At 38.7% G+C, this 25,466-nt stretch overlaps 1 protein-coding gene across 1 annotated transcript in view; it reads right to left on the bottom strand.

The window, feature by feature from the left end:
- Positions 1 to 1,960: 1,960 nt before the first annotated feature.
- Positions 1,961 to 25,466, bottom strand: part of LOC122555513 (E3 ubiquitin-protein ligase DZIP3-like) — a 130,681-nt gene continuing 107,175 nt past the window's right edge. Inside the window, exons 20-25 of the mRNA XM_087992699.1 lie at positions 25,037 to 25,127; positions 18,643 to 18,750; positions 11,630 to 11,757; positions 8,329 to 8,428; positions 6,506 to 6,601; positions 1,961 to 2,184 (exon numbers count right to left, since the gene is read on the bottom strand). Of these exons, the coding sequence (XP_087848825.1) occupies positions 2,089 to 2,184; positions 6,506 to 6,601; positions 8,329 to 8,428; positions 11,630 to 11,757; positions 18,643 to 18,750; positions 25,037 to 25,127 (619 nt within the window). The 3' untranslated portion in view covers positions 1,961 to 2,088. The remainder of the gene's footprint in view (positions 2,185 to 6,505; positions 6,602 to 8,328; positions 8,429 to 11,629; positions 11,758 to 18,642; positions 18,751 to 25,036; positions 25,128 to 25,466) is intronic.

Genomic DNA, 25,466 nt, shown 5'->3' with positions numbered 1-25,466 from the left:
TGGTGTAAATAGGTCACATAATGTTAACATTTCATGCCAAGCTCAAATGCACTTATATGATAACTGTTTATTACTCCAGCCAGCTTTGAAAATGCACAATTACAAGTAATTGGAGTTATTTGAAGATTTTGTACATTTTCATTGTCTCTTTCTTTTTTAATCCAATCTCATCTATCTAACAATAACGTTCTGAAAGGATAGAATTTGAGTGCTCCTTGGTTGAAAAATGAATTATGGAAATGTAGTTTTTTATGAAATCAAGATAGTCAGGTAACTATTTTATAAATGAGGCAATATTCTTAACCTATCAGAAAGTCATGATCACTGTTCTTCCATGCAAATTAATAAACAATACACAGTAGGGCATTTCTGGATTGAATCAGGGTCTTTTTAGTTTGTTCCTTGCTAATGATGATATAGGGTCAGAGAGTGTCATGGAGATGTACAGCACAGAAATAGATCCTTTGGTCCAACTTGGAACTTGTCTGGATGATTTTGTCAGCTGGTTTCAATGATGTTTCAAACTGAATTCGCTTGCTGTAATGAGTAATGTTGAAGTTTGAAACAGTCACTGTAATGCTGATTACCTTTTCTCTTCCAGCCAACACTATATTAACTGACTATTGATCCTTATGGCCTTTTGTAGAACATTGCTGGTGTGGATTAATTGTTACACTAGCTCATATAACAGCCACTGCACTTTGAAAGTTACTTGTATGTGCAAGACTCTGAGTTATTTCAGCATACTTGAGTGCTAAATAAATAGAAGTATATTTTAAAAAGTGAATGATATTGCTGCTTAAGTAAATACATTGCAAATCGGGTGAAATATAACTAAATCTGTACCAGAATCACTAAACATTTTGACTGATAAATACCTGTCACACTCTGAATGAATTATAAAATATAGGCTTTAGATTAGGAGGTAAATGCAGTAGCTATGTGTTTAACTACATACTCATTTTGTGATTTTTTTGCTTTTATAATAAAATGGAATAAATTTATAACTATGTAAATCTCTGGGTCAAAATACTGGAATTTTCTCCATAACAGAATTGTGGGTCTACCCACAGCAGATGCACAGCAGCTGTTTATGAAGGCACCTAACCATCACCTTTTCAAGGGAAACTATGGTTGGGCAATAAATACAGGCCCAGCCAGTGACACCCATGGCCCTCAAGTGAATAAAAAGTAATACATAAGCATACAATGAATACATTTTTTCTTACCTTCTCCCAAAAGGTAAACAATTTGAAGTTAACAACATTCATGCTTCAGGATTTTCCAGAATGTTGTCTAAGGTTTTCACAACTTCTCTGAATTGCACTTCTGGCTGCATCAAACAGATTGTCTTCCTTCAAATGTTCTGTCTGAACTTTTTCACTCTTGCTCCTTTGTAAGTCTGAGTTGCTATTTTTCTTCTTCTTCGAATCTTCAAATGAACAAATACACTTTGATCTCTAGTTCAAAAACTACTGTCTGAGTTGGTAAATGCACTTCTAGGGCTAATTGAGCCAGACAGGTCCCACATTCAAACCTCGTGTATTCTTCCTTCAGATATATTCTTCCTTACTCTGTAAGAGTTGTGCCTCCTGAATGCTAATCTGGTCCCAAGTGGAAGTGAGAGAGTCCAGATGTCAGATAGGATTGTATGCATGACCACATATTTTGAGGCTATAGCATAAAGCAGATTGATGTTTTGTAAACTAAAGTTCTATTGCATGTCTTCTACATTAAATTTCACCAGGGAGTAATGCAAATCAAAAACATTTATTTACACTCCTGATTCCAAAGCCATAACACTGGTATTAGAAACAAAGTAAAACCATCTCTGCAGCAACTACATGAAACAATATATACAGACATCAAAACTTTAAAGAATAATGAAGTTAATCAGGACTGGCTGCAGTCAAAGTGAATGTTGTGAAAAGAGAATACCAAAATATTTCAAACCATGAAGTTCTGTGAAATGAGTATTTAAATAACTTTATTCTCTTTGTTCATTTCAAATACAGGTAATGCCACAATCTAATTTCTATTTTCTTGCTTAAAAGTCCAATTTGTCTAATGTTACTTTAAGAAAGGATCTTATTTTTTGGAAAGCTGTGGATAGTCTTCTGGCTTTAGCACAAGAATCCTGCAAATAGGGCATGTGCTTTGTTCCTTCAGCCAGTAATCAATACACTGGAAAGAAAAGAACAGTCGTTCAGATATTAGAGAATAATGTCAGGACGCGAGGTAGAAATTACCTATATTACAAGTACCTTTCTAAATAATAATGTGAAAATTTACCATTTAAAATTGTGTGATTTGATGTGTGCTTTGATGTCCATCACTGCAGTAAATTGGTCCTGTATCTTTAAGTTATAATAGGATGATTTCTTTAACAGTCCTGCATTGTAAATGAGATATTTTGTCCAAACAAACTGGGCATCAAGCATCATTGACTACATATCTTGTCTAGAAATAAATATCCTGGGCATAATAGTAATCTTAATAAGTTTGAGATTTAATAGTAAGTTTGAGATTTTATCTGAAAAGAGTCTTAGCCATGTTTATGATGGAATTCTTACAATTAACCTTCTAAATGTATAAAAATAAGGGTATTCATTGTTTTCAATTTATTTTTTAAAGATATCAGGTTTCAATTTTTTTGTCTCTTCAGTTTTAATTTTTGCACTGCTTATTCCCAATAATATGCCAATATAACAATACTCATTTATTTCTGAAAATTTGCATTAGAATCTCTTCTGAGCATCTGAAATGAATTAATCTTTTCACTTTGAAATGTTCAAGTTGCAGCACTTGAAACAGTTTCTAGCCCAATTTACATTGCATAAAGCAAACCTTCAAAATGCTCATAATATTATATTGAACTAAACATAATTTCAAATCTAAAAGCACATAAAAGTGCTGTGAGTGTGTAACTGGGGAGTTCAATCCTTTTTTCCTCATTATAAGTTCTCTTGTAGCATTACTCATGAGAATAAGCCTTGAGTGGAGCCAGTGATTACAGTATGGCCCCGAGAAATAAGATGGCTACTTCTAATAGTATGAGCTGAAATAGCCAGCTGTAATGATAGTACTTTTCAGGGCACCAAGGTTATGCATGTTCAGATGCCTAAAATATCGTGTATTTGTCACAGAAGAAGAATAAACTTCTTATGATATGAAATTATGAGTCCTGTTTTTCTAGATAAGAATCTCCGTCTGGCAGTTCTTTTACTACAGCCCTTATAATATATTCTTTAAACAGCCAAATACAGTTCTCTCTCATTCAGGCATGGATGTAAATGAGTATACTTCAGCAGTCAAGCTTAACAGATTAAGATCTAGCTAAAGTTTGTTGGTTCATGATCCCATTTTGTCAGTCTGTAGGAAAATTATGGATTCATGAACATTTTCATTTAGACATGTACACATGCTCATCTACCTACATCTGGCTGAGTTCCTGCAGCTGATTAGATTAGATTAGATTCCTTACAGTGTGGAAACAGGCCCTTCAGCCCAACAAGTCCACATTGACCCTCTGAAAAGTAACCCACCCAAACCCATTTTCCCTCTGACTAATGCATCTTATGCTATGGGCAATTAAGCATGGCCAATTCACCTGACCTGCACATCTTTTGTGACTGTGGGAGGAAACCGGAGCACCCGGAGGAAACCCACGCAGACACGGGGAGAATGTGCAAACTTCACACAGACAGTCGCCCGAGGCTGGAATCGAACTTGGGTCCCTGGCACTGTGAGGCAACAGTGCTAACCACTGAGCTGCTTCAGAATGGCAAAAGAAGTATCATTATTTAATGCAGAGCGTACTACTTTGCCGCAAGGGTGGTACTCTGTTCAACTGATTTGTCTTTTTAAAGTCATAAAATATAATTACTGTACACACAGTCTAATTGTTGAACGTTCAGGGAATTTTGAAGCCTGCCTTCAAATCTGAAAAAGTAGCATGAAGTTACTGTTTTTTTGGCCAATAATGTGACATACTGGAGGGTCACATTTCAAGAAGGGAAAATGCTATGAAAACACTAATGTTGATAGCTATCACAGATGGATGCAAGAGAATGATTCCTAACTTGTGAACTAATCTGTGTTCAATATGACACTTGCAGAAATTATAGTCGAACAATGACATTAATTTATTGGAACCAAGCAGGAATGATAAAATGCTTCTCATGTTGATTAGATGATTTAAGGTTAATAAGGATTATACTGGAGGTCAAGTTATAGTAGCAAAGCTTTGGAGAATATTACGCAATGCCAATTTGAATTAACTTTAAATGGCCATATAGTTATAGCTATATGTATACAAAATAATTTTAAGTATGTCTGCATCTGAGCCACCAAGATTTATTTTTAACTATTGAACAATAGTTTCACAATTTTTTTTTGCTGCAGGATCAATTGACCCAGTGACATTCCTGGACCCCTGCACATTGTTCCTTTTCAGATAATAATCTAATTCTCTCTTGAATGTGTTGATTGAACTGGCCTTCACCACACACTCAGCTGTGCATCACATATATCCCAAACATTTCCTGTGTGAAAATGTTTTTATTCACATTGCTGTCACTTCTTTTGTCAATCATCTTAAATCTGTGCCCTCTGGCTCTTAATACTTCCATCAATGGGAGCAGTTTTTTCCCTGAATACTCTGACCAGATCCCTCTTGATTTTGAATATCTCTATCAAATTACCTTTCGTTATCCAAAAAAAAATCAAATTTTCTCCAATCTTTGTAACAGAATTCCTATCCAAGGATCATTCTTGTGAATCATTTCTGCACTCACTTTAATACCATCATACCCTTTCTAAAGTGTAGCATCCAATAGCAGACACAATATGCAGCTGAAGCTGAACTAATGCTCTGTACTAGTTTAATATAACTTCCTTACTTTAATACTGTCACTGTTACTAAAGCCTAAAGTATAGCATATTTTATTAAAACCATGTTTGCAATCTGGACTGCCACCTTCAATGATTTATGTGCTTATACTTTGGATCCTTCCACTCCTGCACACGCATTAAATTTGCAGCTTTTCCTTTAAGTTCTACACTATTCTCACAGTTCACAATTCTTCCAAACTTTGCATCATTGCACCCAATATAAGAAAGGTTGAGTTCATTAATACATATCGAACAAACCCCATGGGAACTCTACTAAGAAACTTTTAAAAAATTCTTCATTCATGGGATGTGGGCATTGCTAGCTGGGGCATCATTTATTGCCCATTCCTAATTGCCCAGAGGGCAGTTAAGATTTGATCCCACTGCTGTGGGTCTGGAGTCACATATAAGTCAGGCCTGACAAGAATGGCAGTTTCTTTCCCTAAAGGACATTAGCGAAGATGGAGATAGCACATTTCAAGATAATAAAGTTATTCTGAAAAGAATTACCGTGGTGTTATGCACAACAGATTAGAATTAATTTCCCAAGTTCTGCATTTGTACATGTATAGCTTTTAGTTTTAATAGAAGCTGAACTTTAACCAGATTTCTCATTTTCCCAGTATGGAATAATTGCTATCATCAATCACTTAGCTAAATTTAAGCTTTATTTGTAAACTGCAGATATTTAACTGACCACATTATTTTTAAATGAGCTATTCACAGGTCAATAGTTTGAGTGAACATGAGAACTGACATTGCTGTAATGTTTTTCTGGGTGGTGCTCATTCTTTGCTACTTAAGCAATTCTGCTATGTTCAAAAGCAAGTTTGGAGATGGGTATCAAAGTCGTTCTTAAAAAATATTTTTGTGGTTGCTTAATTATGGAGTCAATAGTATACTTTAAACACGTAACACAACAAATTTGACTGAGTATACAAAATTGAGAGTGTGTTGCTGGAAAAGCACAGCAGGTCAAGCAGCATCCAAGGTGCAGGAAAATCGACGTTTCAGGCCGGAGCCCTTCATCAGGAATCATCATTCGGCCTGAAACATCGATTTTCCTGCTCCTTGGATGCTGCCTGATCTGCTGTGCTTTTCCAGCAACACACTCTCAACTCTGATCTCCAGCATCTGTAGACCTTGCTGTCTCCTGGGTACACTGTCTAACTTCAACGAAGCCTGTGCACATATTCTTGTTGGTCATAAATACAGAGGGACAGAAACAATTTATGAAAACATTTGTCTTCAGACAGTAAAACAATCCTGGATCTCCCAGTTGTGTATGATATTCTGGATATTTCATACAACAGACTGAACTTTACTAATTTGAATAGTGAAATAGAAATTTCCCAATATGCTGTTTGTGTCATGATCTGAGATTGAACAATGGGATTATCACACACATATATCAAGTGACCAACTACATTAGTACATGGTCCAAGACGTAGTTGGAGGAGGTTTCAGCCTTTGAATTTTTCAGTTACATATATATAAAGTATACATGCTTTTTCATTTACATCACAATTTTTCTAGTTGGTGGAAATCTAGATAACAATTAGTGCTCAACAAGATTTACAGCTGTACTTTCAAGTTATAGAAGTACACCCACCTTTTTGTGGAAAATATGTTTGCATTCCAGTTCATAGCAATCCTTCGGGGGAACTAATTCCTCATGGCAAATGACGCAAGGGTCTTCCTCAAAACTCTTGAACATAAAGTAGGAATGGATTAAAACGTGAGGAATTTTAAGCTTTCGTATATTTTGAAACTAACATCACAAGTGTTTCAAGATTTAATTTTAGAGTTGGACCAGAATAGCTTTTCAGAATATTTATTATATCTGTGCTGTACTTGAAGTGAGGAGCTAGTTGTAACGGAATTTGTTAAAAATTGCTAGGGATGCCATTCAGACATATTGTATGAAGTGACCAAAGGAGCAACGATATGCTCCATTACTCCTCTTCACATAAAAGCAATATACAGAGAAATCTTGATTATCCGGCATTCAATTATCCGAATATCGGATTATCCGGCAAAATCACAATGTCTCGATGCTCAGCTAAACTATGTTTTCCGGCATTTAAAGATCCAGAATTCGATTAACTGATAGAAATACTCTCTGCCCATATCCTTCGGATAATTGAGGTCCCTCTGTACTGCAGATGGCAAAACTTGTGGGTGCTGGAGAATTGAAACAAACTCAGACAATGCTGGAGAAACTCAGCAGGTCTGACAATATCTGTTGAGAGAGAAACAGAGTTAATTTTTCAAGCCCAAGGACTCTTCTTCAGAATGAAAAGATAAGATTAGATTAGATTAGATTACTTACAGTGTGGAAACAGGCCCTTCGGCCCAACAAGTCCACACCGCCCCGCCGAAGCGCAACCCACCCATACCCTACATTTACCCCTGCACCTAACACTACGGGCAATTTAGCATGGCCAATTCACCTGACCTGCACATCTTTGGACTGTGGGAGGAAACCGGAGCACCCGGAGGAAGCCCACGCAGACACGGGGAGAACGTGCAAACTTCACACAGTCAGTCGCCTGAGGCGGGGATTGAACCCGGGTCTCTGGCGCTGTGAGGCAGCAGTGCTAACCACTGTGCCACCGTGCCGCCCACAAAGGCGGAAGAAGACTCACTGAAGTCGAAACGTTAACTTTGTTTCTCTCCATAGATGTTACTGCACCAGCCAAGTTTCTCTATCACTTTCTGATATTGATTTCCCTGTCCGTCTTCAGATGCCCCTTCCTTTATTCACCAATTTTTTTCTCAAAGCAGTGCTCCAAATGTAAAACAACTCAATAGGGACATCCAGTTCTTTAGTAATTTGGCAAATTGGTCAATTATTCATATATGGGGCACAAATATAGCTTGTGCTTTGGATCAAATTGGATAATGTGAGGATGACCTACCTACTATACAACCCATAAGATGTCCAATTCCATTGAAGTGAATGAAACCGAATACATGCATCATACGATATAACTACGGATGCAATACCATCTCACCTTGCACCATCTTCTACTCCACAGAATCCATAAAATGCTGAAAGGCTGTTTTATTATTCAGTAAACCCAATGATAGTTTACCTGTGTATTTTTGAGCTTGGATCACCAGACAGCAATCACCAGCAGGGATTGCAGTTAATTTTCCCAGTCTCTGCTGCTGTCCTCAGAGGACAGGTTAAATCAGCATTGACTAACAACCTTGCTAATGTGTAAGAAGTAACATCACACAGAGATGAACTCACTGTGAAGACCCCCAGTTTTAAAAATTATTTTGAAATATGTTGATTGCATGCTTGAAAGAAGTGCATTTAAAATAGTGAAATCAGTTAGTCACCAAATCAGAAGACAATGCATTGTAGATCTTTATGTCAGTAACCACACCATAGAAATACAATCATTATCTGATGTCATTTTATACCTGCTGCTGCATCAACTGCTTACAGGCCTTGTGATTTTCAAGACTTGTCCACATTTTCTGTTCAGTTTGCCCTTGATCAATTAAACCGCTTAATTCTGACCTGCAAGGAAAATATCACACAATTACATAGTACGTTGTTCTGTTATTGACGTTTCGTCAATGCAAATTCGCTGTAATGTGATTGGTGAATTGGGAACACTGTTTCTACAGCATGACCTTTTAAAACATGTATTGGCTGTAACGCGATTACACCACTAACACTTTAAGCGCTGTTTCTAAAGCATGATTTTTCTATAACACGGAGTTGCATAAGAACACAATCATTGCGTTATAGAACTGACTGTAATGTACGACAATGGTCTAGAAATTCATTTTATTCAGGCAATCATCCCAGTGTCTGAATCCCAATACACAGCCAATATTGGTCTTGGACTTTCTTACCACTGAGTTGGTAACCTGCAGACAATAACTTGGAGTTTGCAAATGAAGTGAGCAAATATTGAGAAGGAGCAATGTCAGCAGCTGCCAGTAGGTAAGAGATGAGAAAGGCTCACACAATCCAAGAGGTGAGGAATCAGAAGTTACCCAGTGATATCGGGTAGCTGTGGAAATTGGGGTGATAGTAGGGCAGGACACTAGCTTCACTGGCCATGGTCTTTGAGTTTAGGGTTAGAACAAATACTATTGTTCCATATTCAGGCAGATATATTTTATAACTATACTTTTTGGTTGTGGCCTAATGCATTGTCCTTTCAAGGAGTGTATGTGTTGGCTGCACATAGAACTGCTTTTTCTGACTGCTGCTATCTCCAACAGTCTTATGACAAATCAATCTCGCAATACTAGCCTCAGAACCATTACTTTGTAGGTCCTTTATTTGCTAACATAGAGGGCTTAATGCCTGTCTCAGGCAAGGGCACTGTATGCTGATTATTTTGGCTTTTAATAATATGGCATGAGTCCACTTCCAGTGCGTTTCTCCTCTCTGATTATTAAATTGGAAACTTAGAAAGTTACTTAATGGCTCCCCAGTATGCACCCTGAAAAAAACTACAGTTGGTTCTGATATAATGTTCTATTCTCGTGCGATCTTGCATTATAAGAAAATCCTGCAAAAAACTGCGTCATTTAAACAAATGGGGCCAGAATCGCGTTGTAGTCAATACAGGTAACGATCTAAATACTTCAATTGTGTTAAAGCCAATTTGCATTGAAGACACATGCATTATAGCAAAAATGACTATGCTGCATAGCCAGATTCGAGGCCATAGCATCTAAAGTAAGTATCAAAGTTCCTACCAGATCTGTGCAACAAAATATTCTTCCCATGTTGCATTGTTCTAGCCTTTGCTAAATAGGACTGACAATTTACTGGCAACTTATGTTGTAAAATTAAGAAAACTAAGAAATCTAAACTTACAATTGCCAACGAAACATGACTCATGCCAACTAATCTGTGCCTCTAGAGTCAAAAAAGTTAGTGCTTAGTCATTTGCCTCTAGCAGCCATATAGCTGACATATCTAGTGCCTCCATTAGAAATAAGCCTTATTCACTGAGGTCTTGAAAGGAGTAGAAATTCAAAAACAACAAATTGATATATCCTGTTTTGATGCTGGATAGTAAAGGAAAAAAATGCTACTACATGAAGTAATTTAAATCTGGAAATCTATAGATTGGGAGATTTTAATTTTCTTAGGGCTATGTTATATCACTGGCATGCCTTCTAATTTGGAGGGCCAACGATCAACAGATTTGTAAATAAAATAAAATGGTTACTTTACAGAACATGATAGGGAGGTAATTAGAGTTAATCAGGAACCCTTGTTCAGTATGTGTGACAACCTTGATATCATATCAAATACCTCAACAACTGTGACTAAAGTATCATTAGATTCAATTGAAGTTGACAAAAATGCAGTGATACTTCTAGATCTCAAGAGGACTACATTTGCAAATTTGATGGTAGACCTGAGTCAGGTCGATTGAGCAACTTCACTAAGTAATTTCCCCAGAGTTAAGAGAAAGGTATGTAGTCAAACAAAGCCAATGTGGTTAAATGATCAATTCAAGAGCAAGTCAATATCATTATTATCTAAATTAAAATACATTTTAGAAGAACAGCAAAGCAAACAACAGTTGAAGATATGGATAATAAGGTTCAGAGTTCAAGTCCCACTCCAGAACGTGAGCGCAAAAATCAAGGCTGTTGGTTTAGAGCAGTACTGAATTGCACCATGACACTGCAACATTTTCAAAATACTTTCTGGTCTGTCATTTCTATAAATGTGTACCTTTAAATTTTCACTGATAATGTCTCTTTCCTAAACATTCTGATATTGGATGTTAAAGTGTGAAATACATAATTTAATTGCATAAATTCATATCATATGTTTAGTTACTGAAATTTTCAGACACAAAGTCATGTTTCTTAGTTACCTACGAAGGGAAGAAAAATCAAAGTTCTACAGGCATCATTTAACTGCTTTCCTTCTTTGCATAATTCAAGGAACAAGAAAGGATATAATAATGGTAGAATTAATCAACTTAAATTTATTGTCACTGGAAGAAAACAAAATACTGATAGAGCCCATAATGGATTCTACCTTCTACACCTAGTTTAAACAGAAACAAAATTTTACATCTTTCTTTTGCCATCAATTTTCTGCCATTGCATCCTGGAATTTGTAACTTTCTGGATTACAGCACTAAGAGTGCCTTCCAATACCTCATCCACTGGAAGACAAAGGAACCTTGCAAACTCTTGGTCTCTAATTCCTGTGCACACAATTTTAGAAAGGGTCAGTCATTTGCAATTATGAATGGATTCCTGTTATGTTATTCCTTGCTTAATCCAGAAACAATACAGACATATTGCAATCCCAATGACTGAACTGAGATCACCAAGCTCAATACATATGGCAATGGAACCTCTTTGTTCGTGCACAGTTAAAAGATAAATTGAATATGTTTGTAATCACCAGCACTGACAACTATGTAGATTTAAATCATTTATAACAGTTTGGGATTCTAATGAAACAATATCAATATTGTAGCAGCTAAAAGGAAGTCAAATTGGAATAGCATATTGTTCAGTTTTCACGATATTCAATTCTGGAAGAAAACAAGATTTCAATGGTAGGAGGTTGATGATAATCAGCTGTAACATTTTAAATTTATTGTAACCAGTAGCCTACTGGAGATGCTCTTACCCTATAATCAGTATGTACATTCAATGGTAATCAGATTGACTCCATTCAGACATCAGTACCAAACAAACTTGAAATTGGTTTAATACCGACCTGTTTCTATAACCTTGTAAGATACTGGATGGTGCAGTGGCTGCGGTAGCGGTTGTGGTTACATCATGCAATTGTAGAGAAGGCTGAGACTCTGGTAAATACTGAGAGCTTGCTTTCCTTTGAGATTTCTACAAATGTAAGTTAAATATATCACACAGATAAAGTTGTAGATAAGTAAAGAATATTCCTAGTATTAAACTTTCTTTCCAAATCGCTATAAAGACTACATTGTAGCTAAGCCAGACAGATGTGGTTTAATTTATCCTCTATACTGATATTAGCTGTTCTCAGCACAGCAAGCAGTGGGGGTGTTACAATTGATATTATCGATCCTGATTTATGGAAGAGCTAAGATAGTCAGTATTTATGATCCAACCATTATTCAGTAATTCCCTGATAGGAAGTGCTTGAATAATGCACATTAATAAGGTGAGGTTTACATATTGGACATAATCCGCCTCACAGTCAAACAACTTTCACTTTTCATTACTCATTCCCTATACTTACATGATAAGTATTACCTCTTGGATGATATACAAAAGTATCCAAGGAAGTCAACAGAACTAATAATTAAGCATACTGTAAAAACGAGGTGTCTTGAAATCTCACAGACACTGAAGGTCCCATTTTTAACAGCAGAGACTGACTAAAAGATTAATCAGGAGGATGATCAGAGTATGAAAGTAAGCTAGATACAAGTGTAAAAATGGATAGCAAGAGTTCCTACAGATATTTAAAAAGGAAAAGCATATGTAAAGTGAGTAAAGTGTGACTGGGACAGTCATAGCAGATAATAAGGAAATGATGGATAAATAAAAAAAAACGGCTTCTTTCTTCACTACAGAGGAAGATACAGAAAACATTCTAATCATCAGAGAAATGAGAAAGGTCTGAAGTTGGCACAGTTGAGAAGAGGAGCAAGTCAAGTAGTCAATGTAGGCAAGAGCAAGGCAGAGATAAGACTGATAAATTAAACTGCATTTATTGCAATGCCAGAGGCCTGACAAGTAAGGCAAATGAACTCAGGATATGGTTGGGAATATGGGACTGGGATATCATAGCTATTTTAGAAACGTGGATCAGGGAAGGGCAGGGCTAGCAGCTTAATATTCAAGTGGTATGGATGCTATAGGAAGGAATGGGGGGGGGGGGGGGAGTGGCATGAACATAATATTATGGATGTACTTAGGGGGAATATTCCTGTGAGTACGTCCAATGAAGTTATTTGTGTGGAACTGAGAAATAAGAAAGGGATTATCACCTTATTGGGATTGTACAATAGGCCCCCAACAGTCAGTGGGAAATTGAGAAGTAAATTTGTAAGGAGATCTCAGATTTTTGTAAGAATTATAGGGTTGTAATAATAGGGGATTTTAACTTTTCCAAACAAAGACTGGGTCTACCATTAAGGGCTTGAATGGACAGGAATTTGTTACGTGTCTACAGGAAGATTTTCTTATTCAGTATGTGGATGTACCTGTTAGAGAAGGAACAAAACTTCACCTTCTCTTGGGAAATAAAGCAGGGCAAGTAACTGAGATGTCAGTGCGGGAGCATGCTGGAGCCAGTGATCATAATTCTATTAGTTCAAAATAGTGAGGAAAAGGATTGACCTATCCTAAAAGTTAAAGCTCTAAATTGGAATAAGGTCGATTTTGATAATATTAGGCAAGAACTTTCAAATGTTGATTGGGAGAGGCTATTACAGATGAATGGATGCTTGGAAAGTGGGAGGCTTTCAAATAAGATAACAAGAGTCCACTTGCAGTATGTTCCTGTTAGTGTGAAGGGTGAGACTGGTGTAGGAAATGCTGGATGACAAGAGAAATTGAGGCTCTGGTCAAGAAAAGAAAGGAGACATACAGTAGGTATAGACAGCTGGGATCAAGTGGAACCCTTGAAGAGTGTAAGGGCAGTAGAAGTATACTCAAGAAGGAAATCGGGAGGGCAGAAAGGGGAGGTGAAATCGCTTTGCAAACAGGTTTCAGGAGAATCCAAAGAGTTACAAATACATAAAGGGCAAAAGAATAACTAGTGCGAGAATAGGGCCCCTCAAAGATGAACAAGGCCATGGGGACCCACAGGATAATGGGAGAAATAAATTGTCGTATCTTGAAAAATATCCATATTATAGAGGTGGTGGTGGTGGACATCACAAAACGCTTAAAGGCGGATAAATGCCTGGGAGTTGATCAGATGTATCCCAGAACTCTGTGGGAAGCTAGGGAAGTGTTTGCTGGGCCCCTTGCTGAGATATTCGTATCATCAATAGCCACAGGTGAGGTGCCAGAAGACGGGAGGGTGGCTAACGCAGTGCCATTATTTAAGAAAGATGGTAAGGAAAAGTAAGGAACGAGACACCAATGATCCTGATGTCAATGGTGAGCAGGTTGTTGGAGGAGATTCTGAGGGATAGGATTTGTGTGTATTTGGAAAGAAAAGGACTGATTAGAGATAGTAATATCGTTTGTACATGGTAAATCATGTCTCACTAACTTGATTGAGTTTTTTGAAGAAATGACAAAGAAGATTGATGAAGATGTTCGACAAGGTTCCACATGGTAGACTTATAAGGTTAGATCACATGGAATCCAGGGAGAGCTAGCCATTTGGATGCAAAATTGGTTTGAGGTTAGGAGACAGAGGGTGGTGGTGGAGGGCTGTTTTTCAGACCGGAGGCCTGTGATCAGTGGTGTGCCACAAGGATTGATGCTGGGTTCACTGATTTTTGTCATTTATATAAATGATTTGAATGTGAATATAGAAGCAATGGTTAATAAGTTTGCAGATGACACCAAAATTAGTACTGAAGTGAACAGTTAGGAAGGTTATCTCAGAGTAATATGGGACAATCAGATGGGCTGAGGAGTGGCAAATAGAGCGTAATTTAGAAAAATCTGAGGTGCTGCATTTTGGTAAGGTAAATCAGGGCAGGATTTATACAATTCATGGAAGGATCTTGGGGAGTGTTGCCGAACAAAGGGACCTTGAGGTGCAAGTTCCTTGAAGATGGAATCGCAGGTAGAGAGTAGTGAAGAAAGTGTTTGGTATGCTTGCCTGTATTGGTCAGTGCATTGAGTATATGAGTTGGGATGTCATGTTGGTAAACTTGAAAGAGTAAACTTACGGAAAAGATAAAAGTATGTTGCAAGGATTGGAGTATTTGAGCTATAGGGAGAAGCTGAATAGGCTGGGGCTACTTTACCGGAGCATCGGAGGATGAGGGGTGACGTTATAGAGGTTTATAAAATCATGAGGGGCATAGATAGGGTGAATAGCCAAGACCTTTTTCCCAAGGTAGGGGAGTCCAAAACTAGAGGCATAGTTTAAGGTGAGAGGGAAAAAATTTAAATGGGACCTTTGGGGCAGCTTTTCCACACAGAGGGTGGTGTGTGTGCAAAATGAGCTGCTGGACGAAGTGGTGGAGGGTGGTACAATTACAACATTTAAAAGACTCTGGATGGGTCCATGAATACAAAAGGTTTAGAGAGATATGGGGCAAATGAGAATAGATTAATTTAAGATAACTGGTCGGCATGGATGAGTTGGACTGAAGGTTCTGTTTCTGTGCAATACAACTCTACAACTAATGTAAATCAGAAGATTTGACACAGAAATGAACTTAATGAAATTATAACCATGAGGGAAATGGGTACCAAGCAACCTGAAGAAGCTAGGGGCTGATAAGTCCCCGGTGCAAATGGACTTCATCCTTGGGTCTAATAGGAGATCGCTAATTATATAGTAGATATGGTCATGTTAATTTTCCAAAATTCTCTAGATTCAGGAAAGGATCAATTAGATTTGAAAGTGGTAAATATAACTCTGGTCATCAAAAAAGGAGGGCAGCAGAAAGCTTTGGGCCAGCTGGCTTGACGTCTGTCGTAGGTAAGATGTTGGAATCGATCAATAAAGAAATTGTAAGTGAACACTTAGAAAAACGCAACGTTATCAGGAAGAGTCAGCATAATTTTCTGAAAGGGAAATCATGTTTGACCAATTTACTGGAGTTTTTGAAGGGATTACGCATACTGTGTGTAAAGTGGAGACTACAGATTTACTGCATTTTGTTTTCCATAAGGCATTTGATAAGGTGCTCCATCAAAGGTTAATGTGGAAAACAAAAGCTTGTGGTATATGGCGTAATATTAACATTGATAAAAGATTGGCTGGCTGGCAGAAAACAAAGAGTATGCACAGATGGGTATTTATCTAATTGTCACGATGTGGCAAGTAGAGACCCATAGGGGTCTGTGCTGGGGTCTCAACATTTTACAATTTATATCAATGAATTTGATAGCAGGAACAAAGGCATGGTAGCTAAATTTGTGGACAGCACCAACATAGGGAAGAAAGTATGTTGCGAAAAAGACTTAAGATGGACATAGCTCAGTTGTATAAGTGGGTTAAAAAAAACTGGGGGATGAATATATTATAGTATGGGAAAAAGTGAAGCTGCTCACTTTAGCAGAAAAATGATGAAGCATAATATCGTTTAATTGGGAAGGACAGCAGGATTCTGAAGTGTAGAGAGTTTTAGGTATTCTGGTGCACGAGTCACAAGAAGTTGGGTTGCAGCAACAGCACATAATCAAGAAAGCTAACAAGATGCTATGTTTTATTACAAGGGGAACTGAGCATGAAAGTAAGAGTGTTAAACTTTGGTATTACAGTGCATTTTTGAGACCACATCTTGGACATTGTGTGTAGTTTGGCCTCCTTATTTAAGGAAAAATGTAAATGCATTGAGGAAGTTTACAGGAGGTTTACTTGACTGATACTTAGGATGAGTGAAGCTTATAAGATCTTGAATGATCTTGACAAGTTTGATATGGAAAGGAACTGACTCTGAGTTAATGTCCAAAACATTGACTCTTCAGCTCCTTGGATGCTGCCTGACCTGCTGTGCTTTCCAGTGCCACCCTTTTCGACTTTGTGGGCAACATTTTAAAATTAGTCATAGCTGCTTCAGGTTTGAGATGAAGACAAGTTATTTAGAGTCATAGAGTCATAAAGATGTACAGCATGGAAACAGACTCTTCGGTCCAACCCATCCATGCTGACCACATATCCCAACCCAATCTAGCCCCACATCCCTCCAAACCCTTCCTATTCATATACCCATCCAAATGCCTCTTAAATGTTACAATTGTAACAGCCTCCACCACTTCCTCTGGCAGCTCATTCCATACATGTACCCCCTCCGCGTGAAAAGGTTGCCCCTTCGGTCTCTTTTATATCTTTCCCCTCTCACCCTCAACCTATGCCCTCTAGTTCTGGACTCCCCGACTCAGTGAAGAAGACTTTGTCTATTTACCCTATCCATGCCCCTCATGATTTTGTAAACCTCTATAAGGTCACCCCTCAGCCTCCGACGCTCCAGGGAAATCAGCCCCAGCCTGTTCAGCCTCTCCGTATAACTCAAATCCTCCAACCCTGGCAACATCCTTGTAAATCTTTTCTGAACCCTTTCAAGTTTCACAACATACTTCTGATAAGAAGGAGACCAGAATTGCACGCAATATTCCAACAGAGGCCTAACCAATGTCCTGACAGCCGCAACATGACCTCCCAATTCATATACTCAATACTCTGACCAATAAAGGAAAGCATACCAAACGCCTTCTTCACTATCCTATCTACTTGCGACTCCACTTTCAAGGAGCTATGAACCTGGGTTATGTAACTCTGCATCAGAAGGTAATTTTAAGACGGGGGTACAGAGAGTCTTTTTAGGCAAGTCAATCAAAGGTTATCAGGAGCAAATAGGAATGTGGCATTCGGAATACAAACAAATCAGCCAATGATCTTACTGAATTGAGGAGCAGACTTGAGTGATCGAATGGTTCCCAGTTCACACGCTTGCGATGCCTCACTTGTACTGAAATCGATTGTTGGGCACTATAATGGGCCTCAACTGTGCACATCTATGTGTACGACAGAGAAAATGCTGCATCACTGAAGTTTTAATAGCCTGAGAAGATTGAAATGGGAAGCTACCAGTTGTCCCTGTTATCCAAAGACCGTCAGCCATCCAAACACCAACGTCACCATAAGCCACCACTTTTAGGAAATGCGAGTGAAAGTAAAGTAGAAAAAGCCAAAAGTAAACTCTGGAAGAATTCTGATTACACTGTTTTAGGGTTCTCTCTGAACTCAGTGGCATTTCCTTCTTTCATTGTGATAATGGAGCTCTCCAAATATAGTGATACATTTTCAAAAACTGCAATAATTTGAAATGTAGTCAATATATTTTCTTTAGTTCCCTTTTAATCAATCAAAGTTAGTATCTACCTTAAACACATACATAACCCATCAAACCAAAACCATTAAGAATTAATACACAACTGTGAGGTTCTGAATTGAAAACAAAATGCACAGAAATCTTTAATTTGAATGCCAAAAAAATTTAACTTTGCTAAAAGATGTGGCTACAATTAAAATGAACATCGCAGAATAGTTTCTGTATATTACTAACATTCCCATGCATACTAACATTTTTTAAACAGACTTTAGGCAAATACAATGAGGGAAAAAAATCTGAATGCAGATATTTTGTTATGTAGGTTGAAGACAAACTTTGGATGGATTTAACTTGAACCCATACTCCAGTAACACAAATGTTAAAAGTATATGATTACATTTGTTTCCTTCTGTTTAAGTGCTAAATAGAAATTACAACATTTCTTTCTATCTCATCCTGTTCCTATGTTCCCAACAGTATTGTTTGCTCTTGATATATCTGTACAGATTGTCTACATTATAACATTAAGTATCCAAATATCCAGATTCTTCAGCACAGAGAAAACAATCTACTTACCAGCAGGGTCAAGGACAGAGTTCATCAGCACCCAATAGGGGTGTGGTGTGGGACTTCAGGGGGTGTGCTTGAGTCAGGGGTGGGGCTGCTGTGCTTGGATCAAGGAAGATGCACTGTACTCAACTGAATGGTCAGGGAGTCTAGGCATAGAGCAGTACTAAAACCTGTGATTGCTGACCCTGCCCCTGCTTACCAGTACATGCAAAGCAAGTGAGGTAGGTGGTTCAGGATTGCTGAGCGTAGGCAGATTACTCAGTTTGGCTCCATTTTTGATCAGATAGATGTGGCTATTGAAGTTTATCTGAATGGTGAACAAAAAGAAAATCCAATTATTAATCACTTGTTCCTTTGTTTCACGTCATGGATCATCATGAGTGAGTACATGCACTGTTCAGTGTGCCAGCCTTATCCTTAAAGTCTTAGGGAGGTTTCAGATCTGATCTTACTGTGTATTGAATTAACTAACTGATTCCAGCTGGTGATAGTGAGAGCAATAACAGAATCAATTCTATTGACCCTGAGACAGGAAGGGAAATAGACAAGCTCCATTAAGTAGAAATAGATAGGATAAAATTGTAAAAAACAGAAGGCTTTATGGCTCCTGGTTTGCTTTGCCATTCAATAAGATCATGGATCATCCCATACAACTCCATGTTTCCATCCTATCCCCATATCCTAGATTCCTGCAGTATCCAAAAACATCAATAAATCTCAGACATGAATTCATTCAATGACTGAGTACCCACAGCTCTGAGAGGTAAAGAATTCCAAATATTCACAACCTTTTAAATGAAGACATTTATCCTCAACAATCTGAAATGGCCATGTCCTTAATCTGATTCAATTGCTCATGGGGTTACAATCTGCAGCCAGGACAACCAGCCCCTCAACATTTACTGTGTAAAGCCTTCCAAACATTTTATACAAGATCATATTTCATGCTGTAAAGCCTCTTGTCAAAGGACAACATTCTCATTCTAACAAATCAATGTAATAAACCTTCACTGCACCCCATCTAACGCAAGTATGTTGTTCCAAAATGTTGCTAATTACCAGGGCCTGGGCTTCTTAGCAGAACATATTACATACATGAGCAGAGGTTAACTTTACCCTCAAAGGAAAATTTAATCATGGAAGTGCTGTGAGAGGAATGGACAGTATCTCTGAAGAGCTGCTCCTCCAATCATTGGATGGTTCTTTCCTGTACTTGCTGTTGGTAGAACCAGCCTGTCATTGAAGAAGCAGTGAGAAAGTACAAAGTGTGGTGAAAGATCACAATGTTCTGAGAGGGGCAAGTGTGTGGTCCGGAGAAGTGGCATTAGAGAAGTGCAGGTTGGTGAGCTTGGCAGGGAAACAGAGAGGGATGAATACACTGGTTTGGGGTGTGGGGAGAACGATAGGTGGAGATGGAGTGAGAGAAAGAGAGACAGAGGTAGCAAGGGTCAGGCATGGGAGAGAGGGAGAGGAAGATGTGAAGGGTTAGAGTATCAGATCAGGAGTTCGAGATAGATGGGCAAGAAAGAGAGGATGGCTGCAGCGATGAGGGAAGAGAGAGAGGGATAGACTAAAAGAATGTTAAGATATAGGAGCAGAATTAGGCCTTTTGACTTTTCAAGTCTGTTCTGCCATTCAATCATGATTGATATGTTTTTCAACCCCATTCTTCTGCCTTCGCCTTGTAACCCTTGATCTCTTTATTAATCAAGAGCTAATGTATCTTGGTCTTAAATATATTCAGTGACGTCTGCAGCAATAAGTTCCACGGATTCACCACTCTAGCTGAAGAAGTTCTTCCTCATCTCAGTTCTAAAGGGTAATCCCTTCACTCTGAGGCTGTGCCTTCAAGTCCTAGTCACTTCTACTAGTGGAAACATCTCCCCCACTTCCATTCTATCGAGGCCTCTTAGTATTACGTTTCAATGAGATACCCATCATCCTTCTAAATGTTCTGCCATTTTCCCATAACCCTTTGTTCCCTTACTGATTAAAAATCTCTATCTCCGCCTTGGATATGCTTAATGCCCTTTACTTTAAGATTATGCACTCTCATCCTAGACTCTGTCACAATGAGTAACAACTTTCTACCTTGTCAAGTCATCTAAGAACCTTGCATGTTTCAATAAGATCATCTCTTGTTCTTCTATAATCCAATGAGTACAGACCCAATCTTCTCAAGGTTTCCTCAAGACAGTCTCTCTATACCTGGTATCAGTCTCATGAATCTTCTCTGCACTGTTTCCAATGCCAGTATATTTTTCCTTCGATGAGGGGCTCAAAATTGGATGTAAGTTTGCTCGCTGAGCGACAAGGTTCGTTTTCATACATTTCGTCGCCATACTAGGTAACATCATCAGTTAGCCTCCAGTGAAGCACTGGTGTTATGACCCGCTTTCTATTTATGTGTTTAGGTTTCCTTGGGTCAGTGATGTCATTTCCTGCTCTTTTTCTCAGAGGGTGGTTAATGGCGTCCAAGTTGAGGTGTTTGTTGATAGAGTTCCGGTTGAAATGTCATGCTTCTAGAAATTCTCATGCGTGTCTCTGTTTGGCTTGTCCTAGGCTCGATGTGTTGTCCCAGTCGAAGTGGTGTCTTTCCTCATCTGTATGTAAGGATACTAGTGAGAGTGGGTCATGTCTTTCTGCGGCAAGTTGATATTCATGTATCCTGGTGGCTCGTTTTCTGCCTGTTTGTCCAATGTAGTGTTTGTTACAGTCCTTGCATGGTATTTTGTAAATTACATTCGTTTTGCTTGTTGCCTGTATAGGGTCTTTCAAGTTCATTAGCTGCTGTTTTAGTGTGTTGGTGGGTTTGTGGGCTACCATGATGTCAAGATTTCTGAGTAGTCTTGCAGTCATTTCCAACAACACAAACTGCCATTCCTACATGTCACTGTAGAGCAAATAGCGAATAGGGAAGTTCAAACCAGTGTCTGCAGGAAAACAACAACTACGGACCAAATACTGAACTACAGAAGCAATCATCCCAGCAACCACAAACGAAGCTGCATCAGAACATTACTTTGATGAGCCACCACACAATGCAGCACAGAGCAACTACACAGAGCAGAGGAAAATCACCTATACAGCATATTTAAAAATAATGGGTACCCAATGAATACAGTCTGCTGATTTCTCAGCAACAAACCCAAACAAGCAGACAAAACACAGCCAGAAACCCTAGCCACTTTCCCCTATATCAAAGACATCTCAGAAATGACTGCCAGACTACTCAGACCTCTTGGCATCATGGTAGCCCACACACCCACCAACACACTAAAACAGCAGCTAATGAACTTTAGAGGTGCTATACAGATAAGTGAAACAAATGTCATTTACAAATTACCATGCAAGGACTGTAACAAACACTACGTTGGACTAACAAGCAGAAAACTAGCCACCAGGATAAATGAACATCAAGTAGCCACAAAACAAAATGACCCACTATCACTAGCAAGCAAACTTATATCCAGAACCTCAACCTGAGCTACAAATCTTCTCAAAAAGAGTTCAAATTTGTTCACAGTATTCATCTGTGGTCTGCCTAGTGCCTTGTACAGTTAGGACAAGACTCCCCTACATTTATACACCATTCCCTTTTAAAAAAGACTACAATTCCATTTGCCTTCTTTATTTCTCCAGCTCCTCCTTGGATGCTAGCATTTTGTGCTTTATGGATGAGGACTCCCAAATCCCTCTGAACTATTTCTTTTTGCAGTCTTTCTCCATTTAAATACTATTTAGTTCCTTTATTCTTCCTGCAATAAGATCACATTTCCCCACGTTTAGATTCCCTACAGTGTGGAAACAGGCCCATCGGCCCAACCAGTCCACATTGACCCTCTGAAGAGTAACCCCAGACCTATTTCCCTCTGACTAATGCACCAACCACTATGGGACTAATGCACCAACCACTATGGGCAATTTAGCATGGCCAATTCACCTGATCTGCACATCTTTGGACTGTGGGAGGAAACTGGAGCACCCGGAGGAGACCCACGCAGACACGGGGAGAATGTGCAAACTCCACACAAACAGTCGCCCGAGGCTGGAATCGAACCTAGGACCCTGGTGCTGTGAGGCAGCAGTGCTAACCATTGAGCCACCGTACCGCCCCTATTCCATCTGCTAAATTTCTGCCTATTCACTTAATGTGTCTATAACCTTGTTGTGTCATTCATAAATTGGCTATAGTACGTTCACATTTCTCATCATCAAATCTTTAAGATATATCTGGCCCCAGCACTGATCCCTGTGGCCCACCACTTGTTGCAGGTCAGCGTTCTGAAAAAGCTCCACTTATTCCAACTCTCTATCTTCTATTAGTTAGCCAATTCTCTATTCATGTTAATATACTATTTGCAAAACCATTTGTTCTTCCTTATTAAGTAGCCTAATGTATAGTGCCTTGGGTATGGGGGTGGGAGAGATGATAGCTGCAGAAATTGGGGGAGAAAAGAGAGAAGGGAGATTACGGAGGTAGAGAAAGCTATTGGTATCAGGGGCTACAGGGTGATAGAGAGAAGCAGGTAGGCTGCAGGGCTTGTGGTGGGGGGCGCGTGGTAGAGGTACGTAGTTTGCAAGGGTTGGGGTGGCTGTGGAGTTGAAAGGAAGAGACATGACAATCTGCAAAGATGTGGGGAGAGGGTAGTGCAGGAATGAAGGAGGAAGAGAAAGGGGTGGGAGTGAGAGTGGGCAGCTGCAGGACTAGGGGTAGGGGTCAGGAAAACAGAGAGAGGAAGCTGCAGGGGTTGGGGGTAAGGAAACAAAAAAAGGGCTGGGAAGGAGAATGAGATAATGGGAGATAATGTAGCAGGGAGTGCAAATGATAGCTAGACAAAGAGGTTGCATGTATTAGGGTAGCAAAGAGGGAGAGAAGGTTTAACTGAAAGAGAAAGGAAGTCTGCAAACGCAGGGAGAGAGTGAGGCTGTAAAGGTTAGAGGGGTGAGAGCCAGAGGGAGAGAAAGAGGGCAAGGGTCGAGGAGTGTGGAGAGAGAGAAATGGAGGCTGAAGGTGGAAGAGGGAAGCTCGAGTCGGTGGGAGGTTGCAAAAGAGTGGTGAGAGAGGGATGGAGGCTGCAAAATAAATGTGAGAGAAGATGGAGGCAGCAAAAGAAAGTGAACAGTGAATAAATGTCTACTGAGGTAAACAGAAGCCATGACAATCACAATAGATGTAATGAATTCCTTCCAAATGAATGTGGAATCTTTAGCTATCGGCTGCATATGTTTAGGAATGAGTATAATGTAGTGGATTATTTTTTAAAAAACATAATTATACTGCTAAATTTAAATATGAGATGCAGTGAAAAGGGTAGTGATTGCCTGATTAAAATCTTTCAGCTATGTGTTTATAGGATGGAAACACATTTTCTTTGAGTCCACCAGTCTGTGAAAGGTGCGTTTTGGATAATTGTTTTTCTTTGCGTTTATAAGTGCATTAGTTATTTTGAAAAATCTTTTGGTGCTAACATATGCCTTTTGTCTTGTGCTGATTTAAACTGCATTTGTTTTCCTAATGGTCTGATGTATCTGCAATGGTTGCTTATATTCACATTTTAATTACATCAGAAATACATTCTTGTCCCTTTGTTATTTGCTTGAAAAGGCTTACTAAATGGTCTTGGATGCAAGTTATTTGTTATGTACATTAATATCAAGTGAGAAAAAAACAACAAAATAGTAGGAGCTCACAATGTGACAGTATTGGAAAATTGTTTGGTAACTTACATAAATGCATAACAGCAAGGGACTATTTTGATCTGAGGTCATCAAATTAAGCTAAACTTAGTTTTGACAAAAAAGTTTAACAGCAGGTTCCTAGCATCGCAGGACACAGAAGAAAGCTATTCATCCCTTGTCCTTTTTGTGAGCTCTTTCAATTAGTCTCCGGCTATATCCTTGTTGCCTCGTAATATGGTTTTGTTGATTTCCAATTCTTCCCTACACCTCTATGATGTGGCAACAGGAGAGGTTATGTGGAGTGAAAGAATCAAGATTATGCTCCTCGAAGACTCAGCTGAAATATTTTGAAAGCAATGACATACACCTTTGATATGGAGTGAATTTAATTGGCAATCAAGGCATTCAAATGTAAACAAATACTTAGCTGATTCAAGACAAATGGTAGACAGTAGGAAGCTATTCAGAGTGCCAGAAAATGGACAATGGAATCCCGCAAAGGTCATATTTGGAACTACAGTTATTCACAATTTATATTACCAATGTAAACTTTGGTATCAAAGGCACAAAGCTCTAAGTTTGCTAATGATGCCAAATGGAAAGGGGCAGTTAGTAGTGAGAAGGATTGCTGCAAATTTACAAACTGGGCATACCATTGAGTTTCAAAACCGTTGTGTAAGAGTATTACATTTGGGAAAGAAATTTGAGTCTGTATTTGACCGAGTTTTTGCTTAAATTGTCACAAGGATGCCACAACAACATGTGAGATTTTTCATAAAAGGAATAAGATATTAAAATAAGGATGACATTATACAGTCTTCTAATGATACAGTTATTAATTTGCTTTAACCTTTAAAATATGCAATTATCATAAAAGCAAAGAAAATGATTATTATCAATACTTCCCATACCTTTGTGTATTCAATTTTGTTTCTGAGATCAGCAGCAACATTTTCCCACTTGTTTATAGCAGCCCGAATCTGTGATGGGTCAGCGAACTGTCTGCAATGAAATAGGCATGTCTATGAAGTAAACATGTCTTCATGTACTGTACTTAATTTTTTAAACCCCCAGAACCAAGCCCATAGCACCACGAATCACTCAGCTACAGAGGGGAGGAAGAAGGAGCAAGAAGAACGTAATAGCAAAGTTATAGAGGATTCCATAGTCAGTGGATGAGACAGGCATTTCTGTCACAGTAAAGGTGATTCCAGGATGGTATGTTGCCTTCCTGTACCAGGAGCAAGGATGTTACAGAACAGCTGCAGGACATCCTTCTGGGGGAGGAAAATCATGTAGAAGCCATGGTCCACATTGGTACCAACATTGTAAGTTCGAAGA

Source organism: Chiloscyllium plagiosum, unplaced genomic scaffold (genome assembly GCF_037043375.1).
Source record: "Chiloscyllium plagiosum isolate Xiang-an unplaced genomic scaffold, Cpla_swu_hap1 HiC_scaffold_12, whole genome shotgun sequence".
NCBI classification, from domain to species: domain Eukaryota; kingdom Metazoa; phylum Chordata; class Chondrichthyes; order Orectolobiformes; family Hemiscylliidae; genus Chiloscyllium; species Chiloscyllium plagiosum.
Note: the sequence above shows the minus strand (reverse complement) of the source record. Positions and strands in the feature narration are given on the sequence as shown.